Source organism: Monopterus albus, unplaced genomic scaffold (genome assembly GCF_001952655.1).
Source record: "Monopterus albus unplaced genomic scaffold, M_albus_1.0 scaffold141.1, whole genome shotgun sequence".
Lineage (NCBI taxonomy): Eukaryota > Metazoa > Chordata > Actinopteri > Synbranchiformes > Synbranchidae > Monopterus > Monopterus albus.
The window spans coordinates 926,876-952,038 of NW_018128021.1; the positions used below are offsets into that span (position 1 = coordinate 926,876).

The 25,163-nt window shown below is 40.0% G+C and overlaps 3 protein-coding genes across 3 annotated transcripts; all 3 read left to right on the top strand.

Annotated features, from left to right (window-relative positions):
* Nucleotides 1-310: 310 nt before the first annotated feature.
* On the top strand, nt 311-11,511 carry ppp1cb (protein phosphatase 1, catalytic subunit, beta isozyme). The gene is made up of 8 exons (XM_020614034.1): nt 311-433; nt 3,534-3,665; nt 7,890-8,120; nt 8,212-8,316; nt 8,440-8,511; nt 9,121-9,272; nt 9,865-9,999; nt 10,109-11,511. The coding sequence occupies exons 1-8, from the start codon at nt 382-384 to the stop codon at nt 10,211-10,213; spliced, it is 984 nt and encodes a 327-aa protein (XP_020469690.1). The 5' UTR covers nt 311-381; the 3' UTR covers nt 10,214-11,511.
* Nucleotides 11,512-12,651: 1,140 nt separating this feature from the next.
* On the top strand, nt 12,652-15,705 carry manea (mannosidase, endo-alpha). The gene is made up of 5 exons (XM_020613970.1): nt 12,652-13,085; nt 13,472-14,096; nt 14,328-14,437; nt 14,576-14,652; nt 14,804-15,705. The coding sequence occupies exons 2-5, from the start codon at nt 13,583-13,585 to the stop codon at nt 15,435-15,437; spliced, it is 1,335 nt and encodes a 444-aa protein (XP_020469626.1). The 5' UTR covers nt 12,652-13,085; nt 13,472-13,582; the 3' UTR covers nt 15,438-15,705.
* Nucleotides 15,706-17,382: 1,677 nt separating this feature from the next.
* Nucleotides 17,383-24,001, top strand: fut9a (fucosyltransferase 9a). Its single transcript, XM_020614077.1, has 3 exons — nt 17,383-17,949; nt 19,664-19,907; nt 20,234-24,001. Exon 3 carries the CDS (start codon nt 20,242-20,244, stop codon nt 21,322-21,324), a length of 1,083 nt encoding a protein of 360 aa, XP_020469733.1. The 5' UTR covers nt 17,383-17,949; nt 19,664-19,907; nt 20,234-20,241; the 3' UTR covers nt 21,325-24,001.
* Nucleotides 24,002-25,163: the final 1,162 nt, after the last annotated feature.

Genomic DNA, 25,163 nt, shown 5'->3' on the forward strand with positions numbered 1-25,163 from the left:
AAATTTACCAAAATGTAGATGTCAATAAATGTGGAGTAACATACATAATATTTGCTTCAATTGTAATTTTTTAAGAACTTGGATTAACAGTTGATAACACAATTGAATGTGCCAACATATCATCTGTTCTGGTGCAGAAATACATTTGGATAATACTTTTATTGTTTCGCTGAAACTGTGCATTTTTTTAGATTAATTTCAAAATAGCAACTTGTGTGCTGGATGGAATTTTCAGTAGAAAATGTTCAACCTGAAGTAAAGCCATAAATAAAGTCTTTTTTTCGAGTGTGTCGTTACGGTTCCCGTTTTCTTCACAACAGCGCCTCCTGGTGTCTGTAGGGCGAATGTAATCGGGCAGCACTGTGTAACATCAGTTTGAAGATGGCGGAGGGTGAATTGAACGTGGACAGTCTTATCTCTCGGCTGCTGGAAGGTGAACAATTTTAATACAGTTTGTACAGTTAAACTGGCTGGGTGTGTGTTTTCATTAAACCTGGTCTCAGATTTATTCTGTAACTACCGCGGTTACTTCAGAAAACACAGGAAAGTGTTAGTTAGTTGGGCTAACGTCTGCCAATGGAAATGGTGTATACCCGGCTAGCTGTGGCTAATGTTACCGTTAGCTGCTAGCTGGCCGTGTTTATAAACACAGCAGTGAACGCCTACATTTCTCAGTTTTCGCAGCAGTAGCTAAGATACGTTACCCTTGACAGCTAATTTGATCGTGTCATAATCTTTAGTCTGCCTGTAATTAAACTTTCCTCCTTATATTTTGGCTGCATTCTCGTTCATTTATTCGCCAAATTATGAACGGCTGGTATGTGTCGGGAAGGAGGGGCTGGGACGTTTGTCCTGTGCGTAACACCATTAAAATATAGTAACATTAAATAAAACTTGGAATCATTTGTGCGGGCACCAACAGCTGTAGAAATCACGTAGCCTAAGTAAATTTTATGACATTAATACTGATTTTCAGCAACACCTCTGCCCTTGACACAGTTAATTTGTGTTCCATATCCGTGGTGCTGATAGTTGCCGTTAATGGTTAATGCCAATTTGAAAGGACGATCATTTGAAATCTAACTCAGCTGTAGAAATAGGCATTCATTCAAGGTTAAGACACTATGGGTTAGTTGGTGTCTTTTACTGGGCACGTTGCTGTGATTTAGTGCACTCATACACACAGAGCCCACGGTGCACACGCTTTAATTTCATGTTGGTATAGGTGAATAGGAAAGGGCACTGCAAAATAAGATTAGGTGCAAGAAATACTTTGTGTTTCTCTAAATCTGTCCACAAAGTATGTCATTAAAGTATGTCATTTTTTTGTTGCTGTGTTCACAGTCACATTATTGCTCCTGTTCTTGGCAAATAAAGGTAATTTTCTTGGTGTGTGGAGACCACATTTTTAGTTTGCCAGAGACAGGGGTGTGGAAAAATCCTTTTATCTTGGCCATTCACCTGCTTTAGAGATGGTGAGCAGTTTCCTTCTCCCTTGTGAAATATCCTTTCAGTCAGACTGGACCTCTAAGACAATTTCAGTTGTCCTTGGCATACTTTCCACCACCATCTGAATTTGAGGAATGAGACATTATCCCTGTTTTGAAATGCGAAGATTTGTTATTTTTAGTATCACTGCGAAATTCTGTCACACTGCAACTGCCTCGTGTTTCTTGCAGTTTCATTTTAAATAAAATGAATATTGCTACAAATGTAGATAAACAGGAAAAATTAAATATCAATTCTTCACCGTGTGAAATCAACTTCTCGCCCTTGTTCAGCTCTCAATTGTAAAAACAAAATCACCTTTGTAAAGCAACACCGTTGTGGTCATCAGTCATTTGTTGATTTGTGGTAATTGGTATTTGACAGCCAGTGACTGTGACTTGTGGCTGGTCATTTTTCTCAGCTAGAAAGCTCGTCGATCCTCCACACACTGTGTTTCTCTTGGCACTCAGATCAGACTGCAGTTATTTGTTGATTGTGTTGCTCATCTTTTTAACAGAAGTTGCATTTATGGTCAGTTTTGTTGTGATCTTGTTGGCGAGGGTGTCTGTTTTTGTTTTGTTTTTTTCCACAAGAATAAAGTGATTACACATGACTAATTTTGATAATATTGTTTTTCATGTATCTTGCATAATTTGCATTTGTACTTTGTAAAAAATATCTCATTGTTCACTTCTAAACATTCGTCTTGGTGTCTCACTATGTTCTGGTGAGATACTCACTCGTGTTATGAGAGAACAGGGGTTACGTGGATAAGTGACCTCAATTTAGATACTTAAGGTGAAGATGGGTGTGGTTAACAAAAGTGATTCCGATTCATTGATTTGAACGCTCCCTTCCCCTGATTGGAAAATTGGGAGTAACTGATGGTGTATATAAGTGGAATGAGATTGTTTTCTGACATACCTGATGAAGGTCATCCAGACTGAAACATTGTGGAATTAATAAACTATTCAGCCAAAGTGAGGCAGTGTGTCGGAGCTTTTTACACGAAGCTGTTCTCTCTGACACACCTGTCATGCAATCAGGAATGTTGAGTTTCTGTTAGTTTAAATAATAGTTTGTAAAATCTTCAGCATCACAACATCACATAAGAGCTTACTGTATATTTTTTTGTCTCAGAAAATTCAGTCTTGAGGAAAAGCCAAGTGTCAGTGCATGTTCTACTTTGTCCAGACACGTGCACAGTCACATAGTTTTTCACATACAGACAGTGATTTGGTTTATGACAGTGGAAAATCCTTGTTATTGCCTTGTTGTAGCCTTTGCCTCTTAATGTTCTTAAGCACATAATCCCTTCTAGAAGTGCAGGCTTGCACAAATGTGAACAGTGAAGGTTTATTATTAAACCCGAGCAGGCTAAGCACCAAAGTTTAACTCATTAAATTCACACCATGCTCAGTACAAGGGTTAGTCCATTTTTGTGTAGTTGTCGTCTTTCAGAGACTGCACTAACCACTCTGTCCAAATCAGGGAAAAAGTACAAATATCAGCTATTTCAGATATTGATTTCTCAAACTATGTGAAACTTAACTCATAAATTCTGGCCTTTGAGTAAGGAAGCATTCTTATATATAAAATCTCACTTTTCATATCTCTGGCCGTTTAAGCTGTTGACTGTAGCCAGCATTTGTAAGTCTCCTCTATTTGTTATAAGATAAATCTGCACCTAGAGCTGTGGAAGACTGTCAGAAAGTAGGTTTAAGCTAAGAGTGCAACTTCACAGCCAATAAACCCACACCACTGCTAAAGATGCAAGCTGCTCTCATAGTCTGCAATGGGTTTCTTAAGTATGGCTCAGACTAATCAGCTATAAGCTTCCTTTCAATCATAACACCCACAGCTGATCAGGTTTTAAGATTGCTTGTGGTTCTACTGTAACTGTGTTTTTTACTTATTAGAACAAATCTCATTTGATCATGGCCTCATTCTGGTGAACTCTGTATTGTTCCCTTTGTTGCTGCATTAACACTTATAATGAATATAAAAATTGATAACACTGACTATGTCTTTTGTCTCCTCTCCAGTGCGGGGCTGTCGCCCAGGGAAGATAGTCCAGATGACTGAGGCAGAGGTGCGGGGCCTCTGCATCAAATCCAGGGAGATCTTCCTCAGCCAGCCCATCCTGCTGGAGCTTGAGGCGCCTCTGAAGATTTGTGGTTAGCATTTTACATTTGTACCTGTATGTTAGGTCATTTGTTTGATTTCTTGTTCATCTTGCTTGCACTCTCTCGTAACCTTCTGTAACATACTCTACTGTGACATTTCTTGCAAGACGCTTCTAAAGTGAGAGGTTTAAGGGCACAGGAAATTGAAAGCATAAGCTGAAATTGAACGTTTAATTAAAAAAGAAAGAACAGTCATTTACACAACCGCTAGCTGCCTGCCAAATACCTGATTTGTGAAAATTAGTGCAGTGCTGCTGTGTATTTCCCCACTATTTGACTTGACACACTGCACTGCAATGAGTAATTAATCATAGGAATGCTAATGACAGGCTGTAGTTTAGATAAAGAATGGCCATGTCTACAAACTGTACATGAAAAGCAAGCACACATCAAGCAGACCTATTCACTTTTCATAAGCAGATCACAAGGTACAGTAACCATTTTCAATATTTGCTTTTTCTGTGATCCTGCAATTAATTAAAGTACTGTAACCAGCTTGAGTATTTGCCTATAGCCCTTCACAAATATCAAACAACAACATAATCTTAATTTCTAAGATGCAGCTCAAGCAGAAAGCTCCACCAGCACCAGTGGCAAGCCTCACTCTGCTGAGCACAGCCCAGATTTTTTATTTCATTTTATTTTATTTTTGGTGTAGCTCAGAGTTTAATTATGTAACCAGACTGGATAACCTGCCTCTGTCCAGGTCATTTATTAAGTTGCTGTTTCTCTCTCGACTCAGCTACCCTGTGTACTGTATGTTAAAGAAGGATACATGCAGTGGAATTGTACAAATATAAACACAGAATGTGAATCACTGTCTTACGTGCATAATATAAACAAAGCAAAGTAGAGCAAAGAAGTGCACATTCACAAGTTAACCCCTTCTTTACATCCAAAACAGACACCACTAACACTATCTCTAGCTGGCTCCTGTACATCTCGTCACACTCCCACATACTTTATCTCTTACGTCCAGTGCAGCTCTGCAACTGCACACAACTCTGAACCATTTAATATATGTCAGTCCTTGAAAATACAGTACACAAGCTCATATGTTTTATAAGCTCAGGCCTACACACAGTTCATTTCTGGCCATCCTTATCCCAGTTTCCTCCCACACACACATTTACCTTGTGTTATAGTTGTTAATGTATGTATGTAACCTAATGTGTATCAACCTCAGATGGCAGTAATTGTATTTAAATGACGTGACAATGGGAAGTACAGCATTAATCTGATGTTTCTTATCAAACTGAACACATATATAGAAGGTGGTGTTGTGATACTTCAGTGATCAGAATAACTGACTTTTCAAAGGCCTGAAATGCTTTTGTCCATGTAAACCAAACCCTGGCACATTACACTAAAATATGCATGAGTATGAGTTGGTGGTGTTTGTTTCTGTGTTGGATTTTGTTTTTGTCTCTCTGTTTACTTTCTTGCTGTTGCTGAACTTCCTATCCCAGACTTAATACTTGTGTTTAGCCCACTGGCTGTAATGACAGGTTTTAGTACCATAGTACTATAAGGACCAAGCAGTGAATCCCTTTAATCGAGTATGTCATTCACTTTACAGAATCAATCAAAAACATGCCAGCACGCTTTACATAGCTTGGATGTATATGGACTGCTCTTCAAGTACATAAAATGAATTCCAATTCATAAACTTGATGCTGAATTGAACACACTTTTGAAAGGAACATCTACCATGAAGTGGGGTTTGCTGAGGATTTTTGGATTTGTAGTTTTCATTTAGAATATTGTGCTGAGCTTTATTATTTGGTGTTCCTCACACCAGATGTTTTATATGGCCGATTTTGAACCAGCTGCCTGCAGAAGGTCATGGAACAGCTCATTTGACAATAGCCTTACTACTTAAGTACCATTGTCTCAGTGCTTGACTAACACAAAGACCGTTACATTGTGCAGGAGTAGGTATTGTTTTATTGTTTAAGTATTTGGTTTATCTATTAGCCTGTTCTTTCAGAAGCAATGCAGTGTGGATATAAATATTTATTATTATATTTTGTCATGGAGATCTATTTATGTACCACACATGGGTGCCATAACATGCACTGCTGTGCACCTTTAATATCGTGGAGCTGTTATGGCTTTGTTTGTTTTGTTTTATTGTTATTTCTGAGGCAGGTCTTGCTCATGTATAGCACTGGTCTCTGGCTCTGGGTGATGTCTCCTTTTTTAGATTTCCACCTTTGGCTTTGCTTTTTAAACTCCAAATCTCTGTGCTGCTATTCTCTGAGTGTTTTGACACTGCAGAGGCAGTGCTGAGTAAATAATTAACTGTCATCCTACAACTTCTTGTAAGATGGCAGGCGGGGGCGTTATCCAATAGAAAGCCGGTGTCGGTGAAGCTTGCAAATTGATGCACACAGCAGTAACTTAGACTAATTTGTATGAAGTTGATAGTGTAAAACTAAGTGGTACCTTTCTGCCAGACAGCCAGTGAAGTCGTGCCTGCTAAAGCATTTAGAGGGAGAGAGAGAGAATTAAAAAGCACTAAATGCTGAAAATGGCATCAAAGTCCATTTCTGTTTTGGTGCATGCACTTGTAAGAATTACTATTCTGTGTGATGTCCTCTGTCCTGTGTATTTCCTCTGTTGCTCATTTTTTGACAGTCAAGACCAAAAAAAAAAAAAAAAACCTGTTTTTTAAAGTCAGTGTTTTCATATTTTTTTGTAGGAACAGCAGGGCTCAGGTCTGTTCCCAGCTTTAGTGACATTAGCACAATGGCAACTCAAAGTGACCACAGATAAAATACTGTGGGCATGACAGAATTTTCACTTGTGGCAGAATAACATTAAAATAATGTTAATTGTTACACAAAGAGAAGTGCAGTAATAGTACTGTAAAGCTGAAATGTTAAAGAAACATAATTCTTGTTTTGGAAAGAGACTCATTCCACATGGGATCCTAATTTCCACCTGCCATCACCTTTGAGAATGTAACACTCACAATATGGTTTGAAAAAAGCAACTAACATAATAGCACAAGAAAAGGTCTAACTAGGCTTTATGATTTTATACTGTCAGTTCATGGCCTGGATTATGTTGCTGGAGCACTTTAATAATGGAAAACCGTTTCCATCAAACCATAATATTGTATTATTAATGCAAAGTTGTGAAGATTTTACTATTAGTAGTACTTGTATCAAAACTGTAGATGGCAAGCTAGGGCCGCATGTACAGGGCAAAGAAAATGATTGATGGTGAAACACAAACCAGCTGGCGAAGCACAAGACAGGCACTGAGTATAAGACAGAGCTAGACTTCAAACTTGCTGAACTGTTCCTTTAATCATGCATCTGCATGGAAAAATGTACTTTTGCATGCCATCCTAAGACATGGGCAAAAATAAGCATAGGCCTGTAGTATAGAGTCTGGGTGCCAGTCGTGGTTTGCGTTTTGGTGCCTAGATCACTGATGGACACCATGAAATAGAGAATAAAAACATGCTATCCACTCTTATGACTTCAGTATAAAGTTGCACTTTTTGTTGGTCATTTTAATCTCAGGGCCAGACAGCTGCACAGTTTAACGAGGTCTGTTTTGTATTTGGTGCAATCTTGTAATGAAGCATTACCATAAAAAGACTAACACATGAATTTGCTTTCCACTTTGGTCACAATAAAGTCTGTTATTATTGCCCTAGTTGTCCCGGTGAGGCTCTCTGCAGTCCTGTAGCACGTAGCCCAAATTACAGCAGCTCTTAAGTTGGTGCAAGGGGATATAAAAGGAAGCAGGTCTTGGTTAGGTGATGAAGTGGGGCTCCCCTGCAGAGAGCCATTGCATTGGTGAGAGGGCGTCCAGTTCATCACTTCCTTTATTTTTGTGATTAACCTGGATCGTCCGTGTTCTTTCTTTCTAGCTCATTTCCCATGAGTCATGGCATTGATCTGGTGGCTCATTTTGTGTGTCTTGTCCTTGGGTTTGCTGCTGCAGGCCCAGTAAAGCATAACTGCAGTCATATTAGAGAGATAGGATGTGGTGTGTCTATAATTGTGTGTGTGTGTGAATATGTGGTTTTGAAATAGATAAACTAACAGTATTTGCTTTTGTGTGAACTCCCGCAGTTTCTTCGATGATGCTCTGTTTCTCACTTTCCTCTCTAAGTAGAGCTCCTTCTTTCTGTCCTTATGACTGCACTTACAGTAAATGGTTGAATTAACACCTTGCTTCTCACTCCCTTTTTAGGTGATATCCATGGGCAGTACACAGATCTACTGAGGCTGTTTGAATATGGGGGCTTCCCTCCAGAGGCAAACTACTTGTTCCTGGGCGACTATGTGGACAGAGGGAAACAGTCCCTGGAAACCATCTGCCTTCTGCTGGCCTACAAGATCAAATACCCAGAGAACTTTTTCCTGCTCAGGGGCAACCATGAGTGTGCTTCCATCAACCGCATCTATGGGTTCTACGATGAGTGTAATTATAGACTCCTCCTGCTCAAATGTACACAAACACTGATGCTGTATGTAAGCAAGGTCTAATGATGTGTGTTTATGTGCGCCAACAGGTAAGCGCAGGTTCAACATTAAGTTGTGGAAGACCTTCACTGACTGTTTTAACTGCCTCCCCATTGCTGCTATTATTGATGAGAAGATCTTCTGCTGCCATGGAGGTGAGGGAGTTAATGTTGGCACTCATTTCCTTCCTTTATCCTAAATTTTATCTTGGGTCTTGTTTGAAAAAATATTGGCGTTGACTCATTATCCAGAAGTAACCTGTTTCTTTTCCTTTTCAGGACTATCACCTGATTTGCAGTCAATGGAGCAGATTCGCAGGATCATGAGACCAACAGACGTGCCTGATACAGGTACTGCGTGCGTGAGTCTTCACCTACTTAGGTGCATGTTCATACTTGCAGGAGCGCTGGATTTCTCCACAGAATTTAAATCTACCTTTTAAATGCCTTTAACAGCCTCTGTCTTCCTGAGTGAATAACTGTTATACCAGTCGATTTTCTGTTATATCAGCAAAGTCACCTGGATTTGAGCACATTCTTCCCCCCTGCTGTCTCTCTGTGCTCTCCCTTTTACTCTTTGTTTGTTTGTGTATTTATTTATAAGTGACAGTGCACATTAATCAACACTCTCAATCAGTGTACATGTGCTGGGGTTAGCTCAACAGCTAATTTGCATCTGTAGTCCCAACCTAATTAAATATTACAAATGATAAACATTTACCTGTAACAATACAATGAAAATGACACTACAAACAAGTTAATCCATCAAAATTACAGATGAATACATGTCTGAGTAGACAACTGTTACTTTTGTTTGAAAAGTGCTTTATGATGTGCAGCTCCTTATTTTCATCAGTACAGTGTTGCAGAGAGTTGTTGCTCTCACAGAAAAGGCTGATTGTACAATTTTCTTGACCTGTGTGTTTGTCACTATCTCTTGTTTTCATGTATGCGTCTCAGGCTTGTTGTGTGACCTGTTGTGGTCAGACCCAGATAAAGATGTACAAGGCTGGGGAGAGAACGACCGCGGGGTCTCCTTTACCTTTGGGGCCGACGTGGTCAGCAAGTTCCTTAACCGGCATGACCTGGACCTCATCTGCAGGGCCCATCAGGTAATTATGAAGCAAATGAAAGTAGAGTGCTTAGATATGAAAAATACATATAGGAAGCAAATAGCAACTAATTGATCTTGTGGGAGTTTTGTTGTTCTTAGGGACCTGGTTAGCTTGGTTTTGGGGAATTGTTTAGCCTTTCACTGTAATGATAGCTTCATGTCTTTTGATGCAGGTGTAGGTGATGTTGTAGACTCAACCATGATAGCAAAGTGTGATTCTGAAACTGAAGATGGGCCTCTTGGTACTGATTGCTGTAGGCCAGGGGTTTTCAACTAGCTATGACCCTGGAACCACCATTATGACTAAGACGTTAATCCAAGGACCACTTTTATGGGGTGGCTACACCAAATGGGCACTATTTTATTCCCGATCTTCACCTTGACTTTTCACAAACAATAACTAATATATGGAAATTAAAAATGAAATGTTAAAATTAAAATAAAAAAAAATTCCAACAGTAAACCTGCATTATTGGATGCATGATCAGGGACCATCTGCGAGGCCTTGGCAGACCACCCTGGTGGCCATGGATCACTGGTTGAAAACCCCTGCTGTAGGCAGAAGAATAATGTCACATGTCTCTAAACAGGTTGTGGAGGATGGATACGAGTTCTTTGCCAAACGCCAACTGGTCACACTTTTCTCTGCTCCCAACTACTGCGGGGAGTTTGACAATGCAGGCGGCATGATGAGCGTTGATGAATCCCTCATGTGCTCCTTCCAGGTAGTGCAAAAAAACAGGGACACATGCATTTATGCTAATTGCTTTTTAATGTTTCACACTGTTTCAGAAAGATATCCATCTTCTCTCTATGTATGCTTGTGTCTTAAAGATCCTAAAGCCCTCAGAGAAGAAGGCCAAGTACCAATATGGTGGTGTAAATTCTGGTCGTCCTGTAACTCCACCCCGCACCACCCAAGCCCCCAAAAAGAGGTGAATGTACAGCGTTGCCTCCCCCCTTCCTTATCACCCTGTCTATTCTTGGTCTGCCAACATGGCAACCCCTGTAACTCCCCTATGTAGTGAAGATACAGGGCTTATTTAATTGCCCAAATCTCCTCTTTCGTCCCCACTCACCCACGCCCTCCCCCACTCCACTGACAGCTCTTTTCTTAATGTGTATGTGTACATAAACTTGCTGTGACCAATCTGTTTTTTTTTGCCTGTTTATTGGTATTTTTTGTATTATTAACAAATAATCTTTTTGGTGGTTTTACCTCCAGTGCTATTAATAAAGGTTTCCTGAAGTTCTGTGTTGTGCAAGAAAATGCCTTCTCTGTGTAGAGGGGCAAGGTTAGAGAGATTCTTGTTCAGTTTAACTAACACTTAACATTGGTTGAACATTGATTTGCCTTGACCTCTCAAAAAGCAGAGGGAATCCTTCCAGTGTATTTAAATAAGACTGAGATTTTCTGTGCAATGCTAAATCCGTAGATACAAATAACATCTCTCATATTTGAGTTTAACAATTTAAACCCAATATAGCATGTGCAGTGCACTTTGCGGTTGTTTTGCACAAGCACATTTTATATATTTAACTACTGAAAAAGTGCACCTCCCCATGAGTGGCCATGAATGTGAGGAGACCAGCTTGAATGAAATATAGAGGCTAAATTGATGCTGCTGGCACTGGACACGCTCTACCCGCTAACACAACGCCCTCTGGGCATCGATTCCTCCACTCTGTTCTGCTTCCCTGTTCCTCGACTCCACACCCACATAAAAACACACTGCTTCTCACACAGAGCTGGTATTGACATTTTCCTGAGTCTGAATTCTTATGGGGAAATTATCTTGATGGCAACAAACTAATCTCTTGAATTCTAAAGAATTCTCTTGATTTAGGTTGAAATATTATTTAGGGTTTATGCTCATGAAAATTTTATTCCAGCCAAAAGATTTTGAATAGTATGAGACACTTATGATCAGTGTTAAATGATGTACTAAGAGTGCTTACAGAATTGTGCTTTACTAATCTGAGCCTTTATATGAAGGGGCAAGTTAGGATAAGAAATGTGGAACAGCCCTGTCAGTGTCTTGATTTGCAGTTTTAAAAAAAAAAGACCAATTAGTAAAAATAAATGCAAAGGAAGTCGCTAAAATGCTCCACAGTATTTGATTAGTTTAGTACTGTGTTTATTGAGCGTACAGCAGACAAATAAAATTAATAGGATTGCTTTTGGAGTCTTTGCTGTGAAATGCTAGCCGTCCTTCTTTTATGTCATCCAGTCTATTCAGACACACAACATGAAAACTGGTGGAGTCAGGAGTGGGTGGAAGGACCAGGTGGTTTTGCTGTGTGATGTTGATGCCACCTGGTGTACAGATAATATAGTACAGTGCAAAGTAGCACAAATGTAATGAAAAATTCTAACTAGATAGCTGAAGATGGGCTTTTCTTTGCATTGCAAGTATAAAATGTTTCTGTCTTACTGACCAGCAATTAGCCTGATTAACACTTCAGCTTCACTCTGCTGCAAATAAGATGCAGTTGACTTTTGTGGAAAACAGTTGCCTCTTTCTTCTTCTTTTAGTTTTTGCTCTTTGCAGTATTCATCTTTCTTTTGTAGTTATGTGTTCTCAATTCATAATTGTTTACTTTATATTCACTTAATTTATTTCCTAATAATGATACGACAACGATGTGTTACCAAAAGCTGTTTTGCAATTTGTACGAGTTTGTTGGAAAGTATAAATTCAATAAAATGGATGGAAAACAACATTTTTGTTACCTGTTTTTCTTATCTTTGCATGAGTGTATGTCTTTACTGTTATCCATCCATCCATTATCTATATCGCTAATTCCTGGGGAGGTAGGTAGGTACTTTATTGATCCCTCAATGGGGAAATTTCAGTGTTTCAGCAGCAATGGAGAACAAACAACATAACACAATGAGAAACAAACACCACATCTTGATAAAGAGGGAGCTGGAGCCTGTCTCAGCCGACACTGGGCAAGAGGCGAGGTCGCCTGCAAAGGTAAAATGTGCCCATTATTCAGTTTATACATGCAGTAAGTTACTCATATGTGCAGTAAAATAAAGTTTTTAAAGTTCATGAAACAAAAAGTAACTTCATTACCAGTTAAATACAATTTTTTCAGTATCTGTTGTAAATTTCTATTTGTAAGCCGCTTCACTTGCGTGTAATGTGCTTGTTGGTGGAAATACTGGAGTTTGTTGACCAGTTTTCGATTTAGCAAACACTGTAAGACAATCCTTAGATATTTATTTCAGGGATGTTTTGTGTATTTTATCTTCCAAAACCGATGGGGGCGCCATCTGTAACTCTTATCTATTTATTTTTTTGTTTGTTTGACTGCCGTCGACTGAGCAGGATGCGGAGCACGGGGATCAATAACTCTGTTACACACTCCAGCACTATGCTCCAGGATGGTATGTAGCGGAAATGCACCTCAACGTTGGATGCTACCATTAAATAGAAAGAAGAAGAAGAAGAACAGGAAGCAGCGCGTGACATTAGCTTCATATACATCATGGATAGGCCACAGTCCCTGCTCATTCGCAGTTGAAGTGTTTACAGATCTATGACGTTTTCTGGTGCACGCTCCTGAACCAGAAGTGCAGTTTGTGTTCCATTCTCTGCATCGTATGCGGCGAATGTAATTTATGAAGTCATTCGAACAATTTAACGGGTTGTGTTTAATGCCAGGCATTAGTCTCTATTTAAGTAGACATAGTTTGCGGGAGAAACCAGAGTGTTTGTCTTTCGGACAATAAAGCTATCTTAACTGTGGCATTCTTGTTTTGCTTGGCTGCTGTTGACAAGTCTAAAGTTCATCAGTGCAGGTAATGTTGTTAGGTTTTTAATTATATCTTTAGGAATTGCAGAAATGCAGTAGACCAACTGTATATGCGGTAAAGCATAGCGAGCATGCTGTAACTGACTTTTATTTATATATTTATTTGTATTTTTGACATGACTTCTGTACAGTTTGAAGCTGTCTTTGTCATGGCCGGATTAACATCCTAAGGGGCCCCAAGGCAATGAGTTGTTGGACCCCTACTGACCCCCTCTGTACATAGGGATTTCATTATTTCTCTAGGCATTTAAAATCCAACCAGCACTTTTGAGCAGAAATTATTTGTTGATTAATCAGTTATTTGATTGGCAGAAAATGTTTTGAGGTTCTTTTGTTACACACTTAACAATCCTACTTTCTTCATCCCTGCAGGCTGAATTAAAAAAATACACTGACTGAGATTCATTGGCATCCTATTTGAAAACATTCCCTCACAGCTGTCTCAGTAATGAACCAGGGAAAGCTTCAAGCCCAGACTGAAGAATGGCAAGGTTTAGGCGCAAATCTTGCATCACATTAATTGCTTTGGTGTTGCTTGTACTCATCATAATAGTGGTCTTGAAGGCACTGACACCAGATGACTCTCCGGCCAGCGGCCCTGTAGCTGTTGGACTGATTCTGGACAGAAAGAAGGACATTCTGATCCAGAGGCAAAACAACGATAAACCTGACAAGATCAAAATTAATGATTCTTTTAAATCAGACAAAGATGCAGAACTGGAAGCTACACTGAAGAAGTTTCCTCCTCCAAACTACTACCTCCATGCCTTCTACTATGTATGGTATGGGAACCCCAAGTTTGATGGGAAATATATTCACTGGGACCACCTGCAGTTGCCACACTGGGACTCTAAAGTGGCTCAGGGGTATCCACAAGGGAGACACAGCCCACCTGATGACATTGGGTCCAATTTCTACCCCCTTTTAGGGGCTTACAGTTCCAAGGACCCCTCCATTATAGAAGCTCATATGCAGCAGCTACGTACAGCAGCTATTGGTGAGACAGAGTTCTACCTGAATTTCACTTAGGAGCTAATCAATAATTCAAACTGCTTTTTGGTATATGTTGTATTTTTTTGGACACTTTACAGAAATTTATAGACAAAAATATATGATTTAACACAGGTAATCACTACTTTGACATATTAATATCAAGTTTATGTTTATGAACCATTTTCTCTTCTTTTATTCAGGTTTATGTCTGACCTGTAACTGTGTCTAATCTCAGGTGTCATTGCTGTTTCCTGGTATCCCCCTAATTTGAAGGATGACAACGGTGAGCCAGTGGATGACATTGTACCTTTACTGCTGGAAGTGGCACATAAATACCAAATTAAGGTCTGTGTTTAGATAGTAGCGGACTCAATTCGCATTAGCAGCAGACTATAGGCTTGATCTACAGAGTTCCTTAAAATATCAAATATGATGAAATTTTCATGTTCATCTCATTATGTAGCATCATTTCTGTGATTACAGGTAGCTTTTCACATTGAACCATACAGAGGAAGAGATGAAGCCACCATGTTCTCTAATGTTAAGTTTATCATTGAGAAGTAAGTAATGCTGTTCCTTCACTGAGGTCAATTCCATGATCCTACACTTTGTTTGGGAATCAGTTTGTCACACTTTGTTTATCAGTCAGTTATTATAATGTTTGTAGTTGACATTTTCTTTTGTTCTTTACCTGATAACTCTTCTCTTCAGATACGGAAGCCACCCTGCTTTCTTCAGGTACCAGACAAACACTGGCAAGCTGCTTCCACTCTTCTATGTGTATGACTCATATCTGATGAACTTGGAGCAGTGGGCCAAGCTGCTAAAACACACAGAGAGTAATAGCATCAGGGATACCCCGTATGACGCCATCTTCATCGCCCTGCTGGTGGAAGAGAAACATAAGAGGGACATTGTGACAGCAGGATTTGATGGTGTCTATACCTACTTTGCTACTAATGGGTTCTCCTATGGGTCCACTCAGCGCAACTGGGACTCTATTAAAGCATTCTGCGAAGATAACAACTTGTTATTCATCCCAAGCGTGGGGCCAGGATATATTGACACAAGTATTCGACCCTGGAACTTCCAAAACACTCGAAACCGCATCAATGGCAGATACTATGAAACCTCGCTGACTGCTGCTTTAGAAGCCAGGCCTGATTTTATCTCTATAACCTCCTTTAATGAATGGCACGAGGGGACTCAGATTGAAATGGCAATTCCCAAAACAGGCCAGACTGCATATCTGGACTACTTGCCCAACAAACCTGCAATCTACCTGGAGATAACACGCAAATGGGCTGCAATATTTGGTGGCGAGAGACGGAAGTGGCAGGAGTAGTCTAAGAATCATAGTGAATCTTTATTATTTATGAGATGACAACTAAATGAAGTTCTAGTTGCACAACAAAATGCCAATGATGAATAATTGTGTTAGAAAAACCAAATGACTTGCAAAACCACAGGCAAGTGAACTACTTCATTACCTTTCTTTGCCTGTAGTGTATGTTATTCTTTACACTTGGGTAAATTGTTTTTAATTTCATCTGATGTCATATTACGTCTTGTTTACACAGATTCATAACCTAATCAGCATGTTTTATTTTTGTCTGCATCATTTTCCTTACTGTAACCTGTGATAATATTAAGCCTCAATCGAAATAAATAAAGTGCTCCCTAGAAAGGAAGGGAAAACACAAGTAACCAAGGCAATCTGGTAAAGCTGTTGCCTCACTCTGCTTCCAGTGCTCAGTCTGAACCCAACAACTACAAGAAAAAGCACAACATATTGGAATTTTAAAGGCATGTCAACTTCAAATCTTAAGATGAATCTAGTGATGCAAACAGTAGAGAGGTAACAGGACATCAGTTCAGGTAAACACATACAGCTGAGTGAAATTACATAGTAAAATCAGGACTATTTTTATCCCTGGAATATTTTACTTCCTGGTTAGCAGTTACCATGCAATTTTAAAATAAAGTGCAAACAATTCCAGTGTACTACAAGTTCTGCCGAATGAGTAATGCCACTATCACTGCAACTCAGATGTTTGAGAAACATCAGAAGGACAACTCCAAGGGTTGCACATGTCATGGGTGTGTCAGCGCAACATCTATGCATGCGTCACTTACAACGCATTACTCCTGTGATTGTATTTTTGGCACCCCATTGCTGTGTATATTTTCATTTTAAGAAGGACCAGTTTCGTTTCTTGTCTCTGAGGTTAAAATACAGAATGGCAACGTTTCATAAACATCGCTGCTGTTGAACTGGGTTGTTGGGAGCTTGACACAGTGTGCAGGCTTTTTAATTTCTTGCTTTTTGCCTTTGGGTTGTTGTTGGTTCAGCACCTACATTTTTTATGTCCTGTTATTTGTTTGAATAAGATACAGAGTACCACTTAGAGTGGCAGAATTATAAGCTTAACTTAGGAGACACTTCAGTGGTTTTTCACATGTTAGGTATTTTTTAGTCAGATAGATATTGGTTAGGTACTTGTTGTATTAGAAATGTCTTTAGTGTAGACAGGATGTCTAGCTCAGGCTGTTAAATGCTTACACATTTCCAGGAGTTACTCCAGGTTGTTTAAATTAGTTAGTGGCTGTGCTGTTCTGCCATCTGTAACTGTGGTCATAGCTGACTCAGGTTACCTGCTATATCACCATTAGGCAGTGAAAGATATTTCCCAGTTACTCTTAACCAGTGAAACTCAGAGAGACGAGGCGGTCCAAGTGGATACAAAAAACCGTGCTGGTTTATTCAAAGGATCACAGGTAAAATTAACTTTACACGTCCAGGTATCCTTCACCTCCAATGCTGCGCGCAGGCAGATGAAGAATGAAAGACCCTGAACCCAACAGGCCTGTACATTATATCTGGTTTGGGCTAACCCCATTCTACACAGGCACGTCAAGCCGTGACGTCACCTGATATGCCAGTAGCAGTAGTCAAAACATGGAGAAACAATGTGTGTGAGTGTTGATTATGTGGTGTGTATCTAAGAACATACAGGACATTCAGGGACATGTCCGGACATTAAGCCTAGGAAGATATTATGATGAAGATTACGGCTGAACATATCATACAGTAACCACTTTCTATCTAGTTATCCTGGAACATAAACAACCTGGAGTAACTCCTGGAAATGAGTAAGCATTTAACAGCCTGAGCTAAACGTCCTGTCTACACTAAAGACATTTCTAATACAACATGTACCTAACCAATATCTCTCTGACTAATACCTAACAGCAGCCATGTAACCTACCACATAACCCTTCCATTGTTTTGGTTATTTCGTGTGACGTGGTTACTCGCTGCAGAAATGATAAGCCTGTTTATTCAGATAAGAGCCTTAAACAAATGATAGTGTGATATTTATTAACGCGGAACCTCAGCATCCCGCAAGCACTGATGCTCCGCCACAGCCTGCAGCTGCATTGACGGCAAACAGAGCAAGGCAGCGCATGGGCAGCCAGCAGGGAATTATTCAACATCGCATCACATCCCTAAGCATACATGGCGTTCTTACACACGGAGTCATGAATTCTGTGTGCAGGCTGAAGGGGTAGCCGCCAAAATTGTGCGCGGCCATCATTCTTTGCGTCGGTGTGCAGCAGTGGGGACGATTCAGTGCACATTGCCGTGGTTAGGTATCATCATTTTTCGGACTCAAGACGATGGATGTGGGCTCATCCGGATCCAAATCTACACATACGGCGGACGGGCGCGATTTTTTATTCCAAACGCATTTTATTCCTCATCTTCCGTATGGTGCAAGGTGTCTTTGAGAAGAGGACGGACTTCTTGACAAAATGAGAAGAAAGGTCTGCTTTGACTCACGCCCGTCAAGATGGTGAGTGAATTGCATGGCTATGTTTTTTTCTTATCCTGTACCCTATGGTTGCGCAGCGGCTCCAGGTTTTAACAGCAAATCAGCTAATTAGAAATGATCTCATCAGAAAAATGTGACAGCAAATGGGTTGACCGGTGCGTTGCAGATGGCCTTAGGGTGTTTAATTTTATATAACATTTCCACAACCTTATTGCACTTGACAGTTTATACTTAGGGGGAATATAAAGGATGCGTTTTTACCTTATGAATGCGACTTGTATCAAATCTTTGATTCCACTCTTAGCTGTGTGTGCGTTTGCGCATACTGTGTCTTTTTCAGCACCATAAGCCACGCTATTATTTATATTCTGCGCGTTTTTGATGCGCAAAAGGCTGCTGTGTTGGGCAACACATTAAATATTCCAGTGAATCTCATGTTGTCACCAACTTCAATGCAGTGTCACGTCGAAAAGGAAATTTTGAACAGTTGCTCCACTATAGCATCGCGTTTTAAAATGACCTTCAGTGCTCGGTGGCTGGAAATGATCTCTCACCTGTGATGGAGTGGCCTTTTACAACCAGTGATGTGGCCTTCCTGACAGAAGAATACACATAATTCAAAGTAAAAAGCTTAAAAATGTCATTTCTCGGGACAGGAGCGCCTTCCTTTTGACCTTTAGCCTGTCTGGTACTAAAACCATATCAAAGGTGTGATGTATTTGTGACTGATGTTAGAAAATCTGTACGCTGCGTTTTTTCTTTCTCCACTAATTTCTATTTCCAGTCATTCTTCGCTGCAGAATACTCACTCATGCATGCTCTGTCCGTGTCCCAAATACATCACAACGCATCAGACAAATGGCTTGTTATTTAGATTGTGAATGGACACTTGAGCAGCACTCTGATCTCATTTACAGGGATGGGGACATTTACACACTGACTGCTCTGTCACCACGAAGACACTATAGTTTTTACCACAAATTGCATATTTAATAGGTCTGATTTTGATCTCTGCACTATTGTACACTTTAGCCTGTCTGAATCTAGACACCAATGAAGGTATACATGGGCTGCCTCCTCTGTAAAGCGAAGGGCTTATCACTGCTGCTGCCAGAAAGTGTTTCAGCTGTGCAAGAGGATTTGTCTACATGTATTGATACTGTAAGCCTTTAAAAGAAATTACACTCACCTTGCCCTGGTTCTATGAACCTAACAGACTTATTGTATGTTGGAATGAATGGAGAAGCTGAAGGGGCGCTGCCATACCAAAGGTCAATATCACTGCGCATATGTGAAAGTGATGAAGTGAAGAAAAGCAGTGTTTGTGCTGGTGTTATTGATTTAAATCAGTGGTGCTTGGAATCAAATAATCATCACTCAAGGTTTATTTCTGCACTTGCTGTCTCAGTCTGTTTGTATGGACTCTTTATGCAGCATGCAGATACTGTATGTTAAGCCCCAGAGAGCTGGAGAGTCAGGGGGCCTTTCTGCTCACCTCAGCCTTTAGATGGCAGCATCCTCTTACAATACATAGGGCATGCCAAAAACGAATAATCGCTGCAAGCCCACATCAACATGAATGATTAACTGGCCATTTTGCAATACCATTTGTGATGTCATTTACAGCCTGCCTGCAGGCATGCATGCGTTTTCTGAAGTGATGTTTGCTTCTTTTCCTTCTCCTAGACCTACTGTAATTGATTCTCTGATTTTTTTTCTCTCTGCTCACATAAAGGAGCCATCATTAAGAAGACCTCTACATTCAAGATCAAACACACTTCCTTAGATCTTTAAGGATCATTATTATTCCTCTTAGGAGAAAAGGGGCATCTCTTAGCTGTGACCTGCAGTTATTTTTCTATGAGCACTGAATCACAACGAAGATCGATCCCATCATTGGCCCGATGTAGGAACTGCTCCCTCCGATTCCCGCAGCCTCTACTCTCACTTGGATTTCAGCATTCAGTCAAATCCACCAGGTTTGTATTGTAATGTAGCTAAGGAGATTTTTCTTTAGGAGCGTTGATCTAAAATAAGTGGGTGCTGTACACGTTGCAGGATGTATACTCATAGATTATAGCAAGAATTAGGAACACTGTGTTCACGTGTAGATATTCATAAACCAACTGTATTTAATTTAAATGATGTTCCGAGTTAATGATCCAGTATAGTAGGCATTATAAACACATGGTGGTAATGTACAAGACCTTTATATAATTATATTATTAGTCATATCCTGTTGATCGTGACTTTATTCTGGCTTTTTCTATTTCTTTTTTTCTTTTTGTTCGTTTGAACATTTCAGGACAGAGTATGCCATCTGCAGCTTTTCACAGAATCTTACGACCCCTTCTGCTTGGCACTTTCATACTGGGATGCTTTGTGACTCTGTTTTTGATGTATTTTAAACCGTCCACCAGCTGGTTATCAGGTCCTGTAGAGTCAACAGTATCCACAGACCGGGTCAAAAACCTCTTCTCCACCAAGAGCGACAAAAACATAACCACTGTTCTGATCTGGCTCTGGCCTTTTGGACAAACCTATGACCTGAGCGTCTGCAGCTCTCTCTTCAACATTGAGGGCTGTTTCATCACAGCAGACAGGAACCTCTACAATAAGTCGGATGGGGTTATCATCCATCACCGAGACATCTTCACCGACCTGTCTAATCTGCCGCCGCTCCAGCGACCATCCTTTCAGAAGTGGGTATGGATGAACTTGGAGTCGCCATCACACTCATCCCAGCTGCCCGGGATCGAGAACCTATTCAATCTGACTCTCAATTACCGTCAGGATGCTGATATTGAAGTGCCTTATGGGTCCATCGTAGCAGCGGAGGGCGAAGATGACTTTGTTCCACCCAGCAAAAACAAGCTGATCTGCTGGATTGTGAGTAACTGGAACCAGGACCACGTGCGGGTGAAATACTACAATGAACTGTACAAACACATTGAGGTTCATGCATATGGACAAGCCTTTGGGGAGTACATCTCTGATCAAGACTACTTCCCCACCATTGCCAGCTGTAAATTCTACCTGGCTTTTGAGAACTCCATCCACAAGGACTACATCACTGAGAAACTGTACAACCCACTCTCTGTAGGGACAGTGCCAGTGGTTCTTGGCCCACCCAGGCAGAACTATGAGAACTTTATCCAGGGAGACGCCTTCATCCATGTGGACGACTTCACCTCGCCCAAGGAGCTGGCTGATTATCTGCTGCTCCTGGACAAGAACGAGGAAATGTACCTGAGGTACTTTGAGTGGCGGCGGCACTTTAAAGTAAAGAAAGCCTATTTCTGGGCAGAGCACACATGCCTGGCTTGTGATTACCTGCGTAGGCATAAGGAGTACAAGGCATTCAATAACCTTGATAAGTGGTACTGGGGTGGATAGTGCTTTGAAGTACTATACAGTGTGTATTTTGTTGGTTGGGGAAAGCAGCGCTTTAAGATTTTTGTCCTTTGGCTGAAGGGAAGGGTCATTGCTGTTCTCACCAGAGCTGTGTTTTTATTGGTTCAGTGGCCCAGTGAGACGTCCATCTCGTTTTCTGTTATTAACAATCTAACTGATGAGCCTTACTTTGCCTTTTGCATTATTCATTCATTATTTTTTACAACTGCACTGTTTTTTCCAACCCTTGATTTGCTTAACATGGCCACATTTGCTGCTATTTAAAAAAAAAAAAATCATTATTTGTTTAAAGGTTTAAATTAAAACATTTAAATGTTACCTGTATAACAGATATCAATCATGATGCAAAGTTGATCTTTCCTTTTCAAATACCACCTTTTAATGAAGTGGCACAGTGGGCATTGAAGCAGTGTTGGCTGCAGAAGGAGACTAACATAAAATTGAAAATATTTATGTAATATTTATTCAAGTGAGGCATTATATGATAAAAACAATGTCATTTGTGCTAGTGATGCAGTCACCTATGCAGTGTTTACTGAACTCAAATGTGAAAGTAGTTCAATTGTGTCATGTACATATCGTGTATTTTTGGAATTATGTAGCTGTCACTTCCATATTTTTGTAGGTTTGCATTTGCACTGCTAATTCAGCTGTTACCTATCTTTACATTTGTACAGGAAGACAGATGGTCATCTTATTATGTGGTTGTAGATGGCATATGGTGATCATTGCCCCGGTAGTCTTCGACAGCAGATGTGACTCCGCTCTGTGAGAGGGAGGTTACTATTTAAATCATTGTGAATTGTTCATTGTCACATGTAATCTGTCACAGCGCAGTTGGACTCTTTGTGGATGATGATGATAGTGCAGTACAGAGCCATTTTACTGCAATATGAAACTCCCACACACCTCATTATGTTGCATTCTAATTTCATCTACACAAATCTATAATTTTTAGCTGAATATAGTCACGAGAAAGAGCACAAAATTTAGGTATAAATGAATCCTTTTAGTAGCTAGTTTTCAGTGTGCATTGTACTCTCATCCCACAATGTGAACTTAAATATTTACACTAATATTTTCAAATATTTCAAGCAGATGTTACCATATGGTGAACATGAGTGAGGATTAGGATCAAGCGAGATAAGGCGAGATCAGCCCACGTTTGGGACCTGTTAAGAAAAATGTGAAAGATGTCAGATGTGCTTGATGCACCGTGTTTCTGTCTTTGAATCATCACACCACAGTGTTGTTTGGTGAGTCAGAGGTTGCACGTGAAAGGTTTTTTATGCATTTTTATTTTTATTTTTCTACACTGCTGTTTACAGCACTACACCACTCGAGATCACACTACAAACGACAACTCATCACCTGTAGATATCACATCACTTTTTAATGTCAACAGCTATTCCATTGTACAATGCATCTCAACAGCACTCAGCAGCTATTTGACATAATGGTGAGGTTTTTACAGAAGGTACTGTGAAAAACCAACATTTTATGCAAATTGAGCCGGTGGCTTCTTGGACAAAACACTTGAACATTTTTCAGATTAGTATCATGTTGATATTTCTTCACTGTCAAAGGGACCATGATGTAAATTAGAATGAAGTCAGTTATTTTTATTATGGAAAGTGGTCTCAAATTCCATAGAGAAACCTGTACAGTACATAAACCTTGTTCTAAACTGATTCCTCATCTAGAGCAAACCAGTCCACTAACATGGATCATTCCTGTATGTGCACCAGTCTTGAAGGAGCTCCGGCAGTGTTTGCACACTGTTTTTTGCATATATGGAAAAAAAAAATTTAAAAGCATTGTATATATTTGTAATCTCATTATAACATGCAAATGTTGTTGGGCAGTGAATGTGGTGTCACTGTACCTGTACTGTAAGTAATGTTGGTGCTTCAAGAGGTTGTGAATCAAGACTAAAGGAGAGAGACCCTTAACCAGCACTGGAGACTATGATTTTAGTGGTGTCTGGTGGACAATTTTACAATGAATAAGTCTTTTTATAGGGGGTAAAAATGTTGGCATGACCCACCTGAAAAAGCTAAGCAAAAAGACAGCAGAGAGATAGCACTTTTATTCATGACTCATTGTGCTGGTGGCTGTCTTAGATGGAGCTATTGTAAGTTCAGAAACTGTCATTCAAAACCTTGGCTGTCCAACAGGTTAAATATGAAACTGTCACTCATGGTTTCATACAGTCCAAACTTATATATAGAAAAAAAAGCTTCCTAGTTCAGTGTGGCTGGTCACTTTAAAGAACAAAAGGAACAAAAGATTTTTATGGTGTCTTTCTCCTTCATCCTCTCTCCATTCTTTCTCTGTTTTGCACAAGAATAAACACGAGGAGCTGTGGTTTCTCTGTCCCTCCCAGTCTGAGTCTGTGAATGTGTCACAGCAGCAGAAAGTAAATCAGAATGTCTGTGGATGCTGTCTGACTTGGCACTGACTTTGCTGGAGACCTTAAATTGAAATCGTCAGGTGTGGTTGAACATGGAGATTTCTCCAGGAATGCTCATTTTCTGCCAGGTCACTGAAATAATCAGTGAGTCAGAGTTTTTTGCCAAATCATTGTATTTTGCCAAATGTGTTTTAACTGTAGATGTCTGATAGTGTCAATGAAAATAAAGATATGGAAAAATGAGCAAACACGAATGAAGCTCGCAGCACTTTCTTTGTAAAGAGACAGCTGGTGATGTATTTGGTAACTGTAATCTTACATTGAAACTATATTTTTTTAAAAAGATTCTGTTGTTGTTCACCCTTAAAGAAGTAGGTTGACATTTTGGGAAACACTTATTTGCTTTGTTGATAAGAGTTACATGAGAAGATTACTACCACTTTACATGTGGGTACAATAAATGTGTAGCAAGAACCGGAAGCCATTATTTAGCATAATGATGGAAACAATTGGAACACTTAGCCTATTTTTCATTTGGTTAAACCTGTTGTCAAAACAACAATAACTGCAGCTAAACCGTATATAGTTACAGTTGGTCTTGATCTTCTTATGTAACTCTTGGAACTACAGAGTTCATGAGCACATTTTCCAATTTGTCAAACTATTCATATAAATGTCAGCATTTCACTCATTTAACATGTATCTGGTGCATATGAAAGTTTGAGTTCCTCGGGTTGGTTTGTTGGTCCTGACACTATTTACATTATGCCCATTACATATTGTTCTTGTATCTATATCAAATATAATTTCCACAGTTGTTGCCCACACTGTTCTGCAGTGCCAGGTAATGCAGGCAGAGGTAAAAATAGCAATCCAACAGCCTTGATAAGTGATTGATGAGAGCAAGGAGAATGTGTTGTGGTGGTTACGCCTCGATCCTTCGGCTGTTGTTAGTTACCCCCTTATCCTCACCAACGTTCTGGTATTTCCAGTCGTCTTCTGAACCATGCAGAGACACAGAGATGACACCTCTTTTTGTCACCTGCTTCTGCTCAACGCCGCAGGTCAAAGTGTATGATAAGCGTGTTCGTTGCCGAGATCAGTGCCACAAATAATCCGTCTATGTCAGTTAGGGATTAATATGAAAGTTCAGGTGGTGAGGGAAGTGGGTGGTCATTCCAGCTTGCACAACTTAAGACTGTATCACAGAGGTCACTGTCCTCATTTTTTCATTGATCGACGGACACATCTTCAAGAACTAATTTGACATTGTGAGACCTGTAGCTACTGATGTGACTGTTTGCCAAGAGCAATGTGCTGAGATTGCACCATTTTCACGTGTGTACAGTAAATATGTAGAAAATGCCAGCAGCAGTATTTATCAGAACACTGTAAATAGTGGAAACAG

Bases quoted from the DNA above. Each gene is read 5' to 3' on its own strand.
- manea (XM_020613970.1), top strand. From the start codon at position 13,583: ATGGCAAGGTTTAGGCGCAAATCTTGCATCACATTAATTGCTTTGGTG. The intron at 14,438-14,575 runs GTCTGTGTTTAG...CTGTGATTACAG, and splicing joins CACATAAATACCAAATTAAG to GTAGCTTTTCACATTGAACC. The intron at 14,653-14,803 runs GTAAGTAATGCT...TCTTCTCTTCAG, and splicing joins GTTAAGTTTATCATTGAGAA to ATACGGAAGCCACCCTGCTT.
- fut9a (XM_020614077.1), top strand. From the start codon at position 20,242: ATGCCATCTGCAGCTTTTCACAGAATCTTACGACCCCTTCTGCTTGGC.
- ppp1cb (XM_020614034.1), top strand. From the start codon at position 382: ATGGCGGAGGGTGAATTGAACGTGGACAGTCTTATCTCTCGGCTGCTG. The intron at 434-3,533 runs GTGAACAATTTT...TCTCCTCTCCAG, and splicing joins TATCTCTCGGCTGCTGGAAG to TGCGGGGCTGTCGCCCAGGG. The intron at 3,666-7,889 runs GTTAGCATTTTA...CTCCCTTTTTAG, and splicing joins GGCGCCTCTGAAGATTTGTG to GTGATATCCATGGGCAGTAC.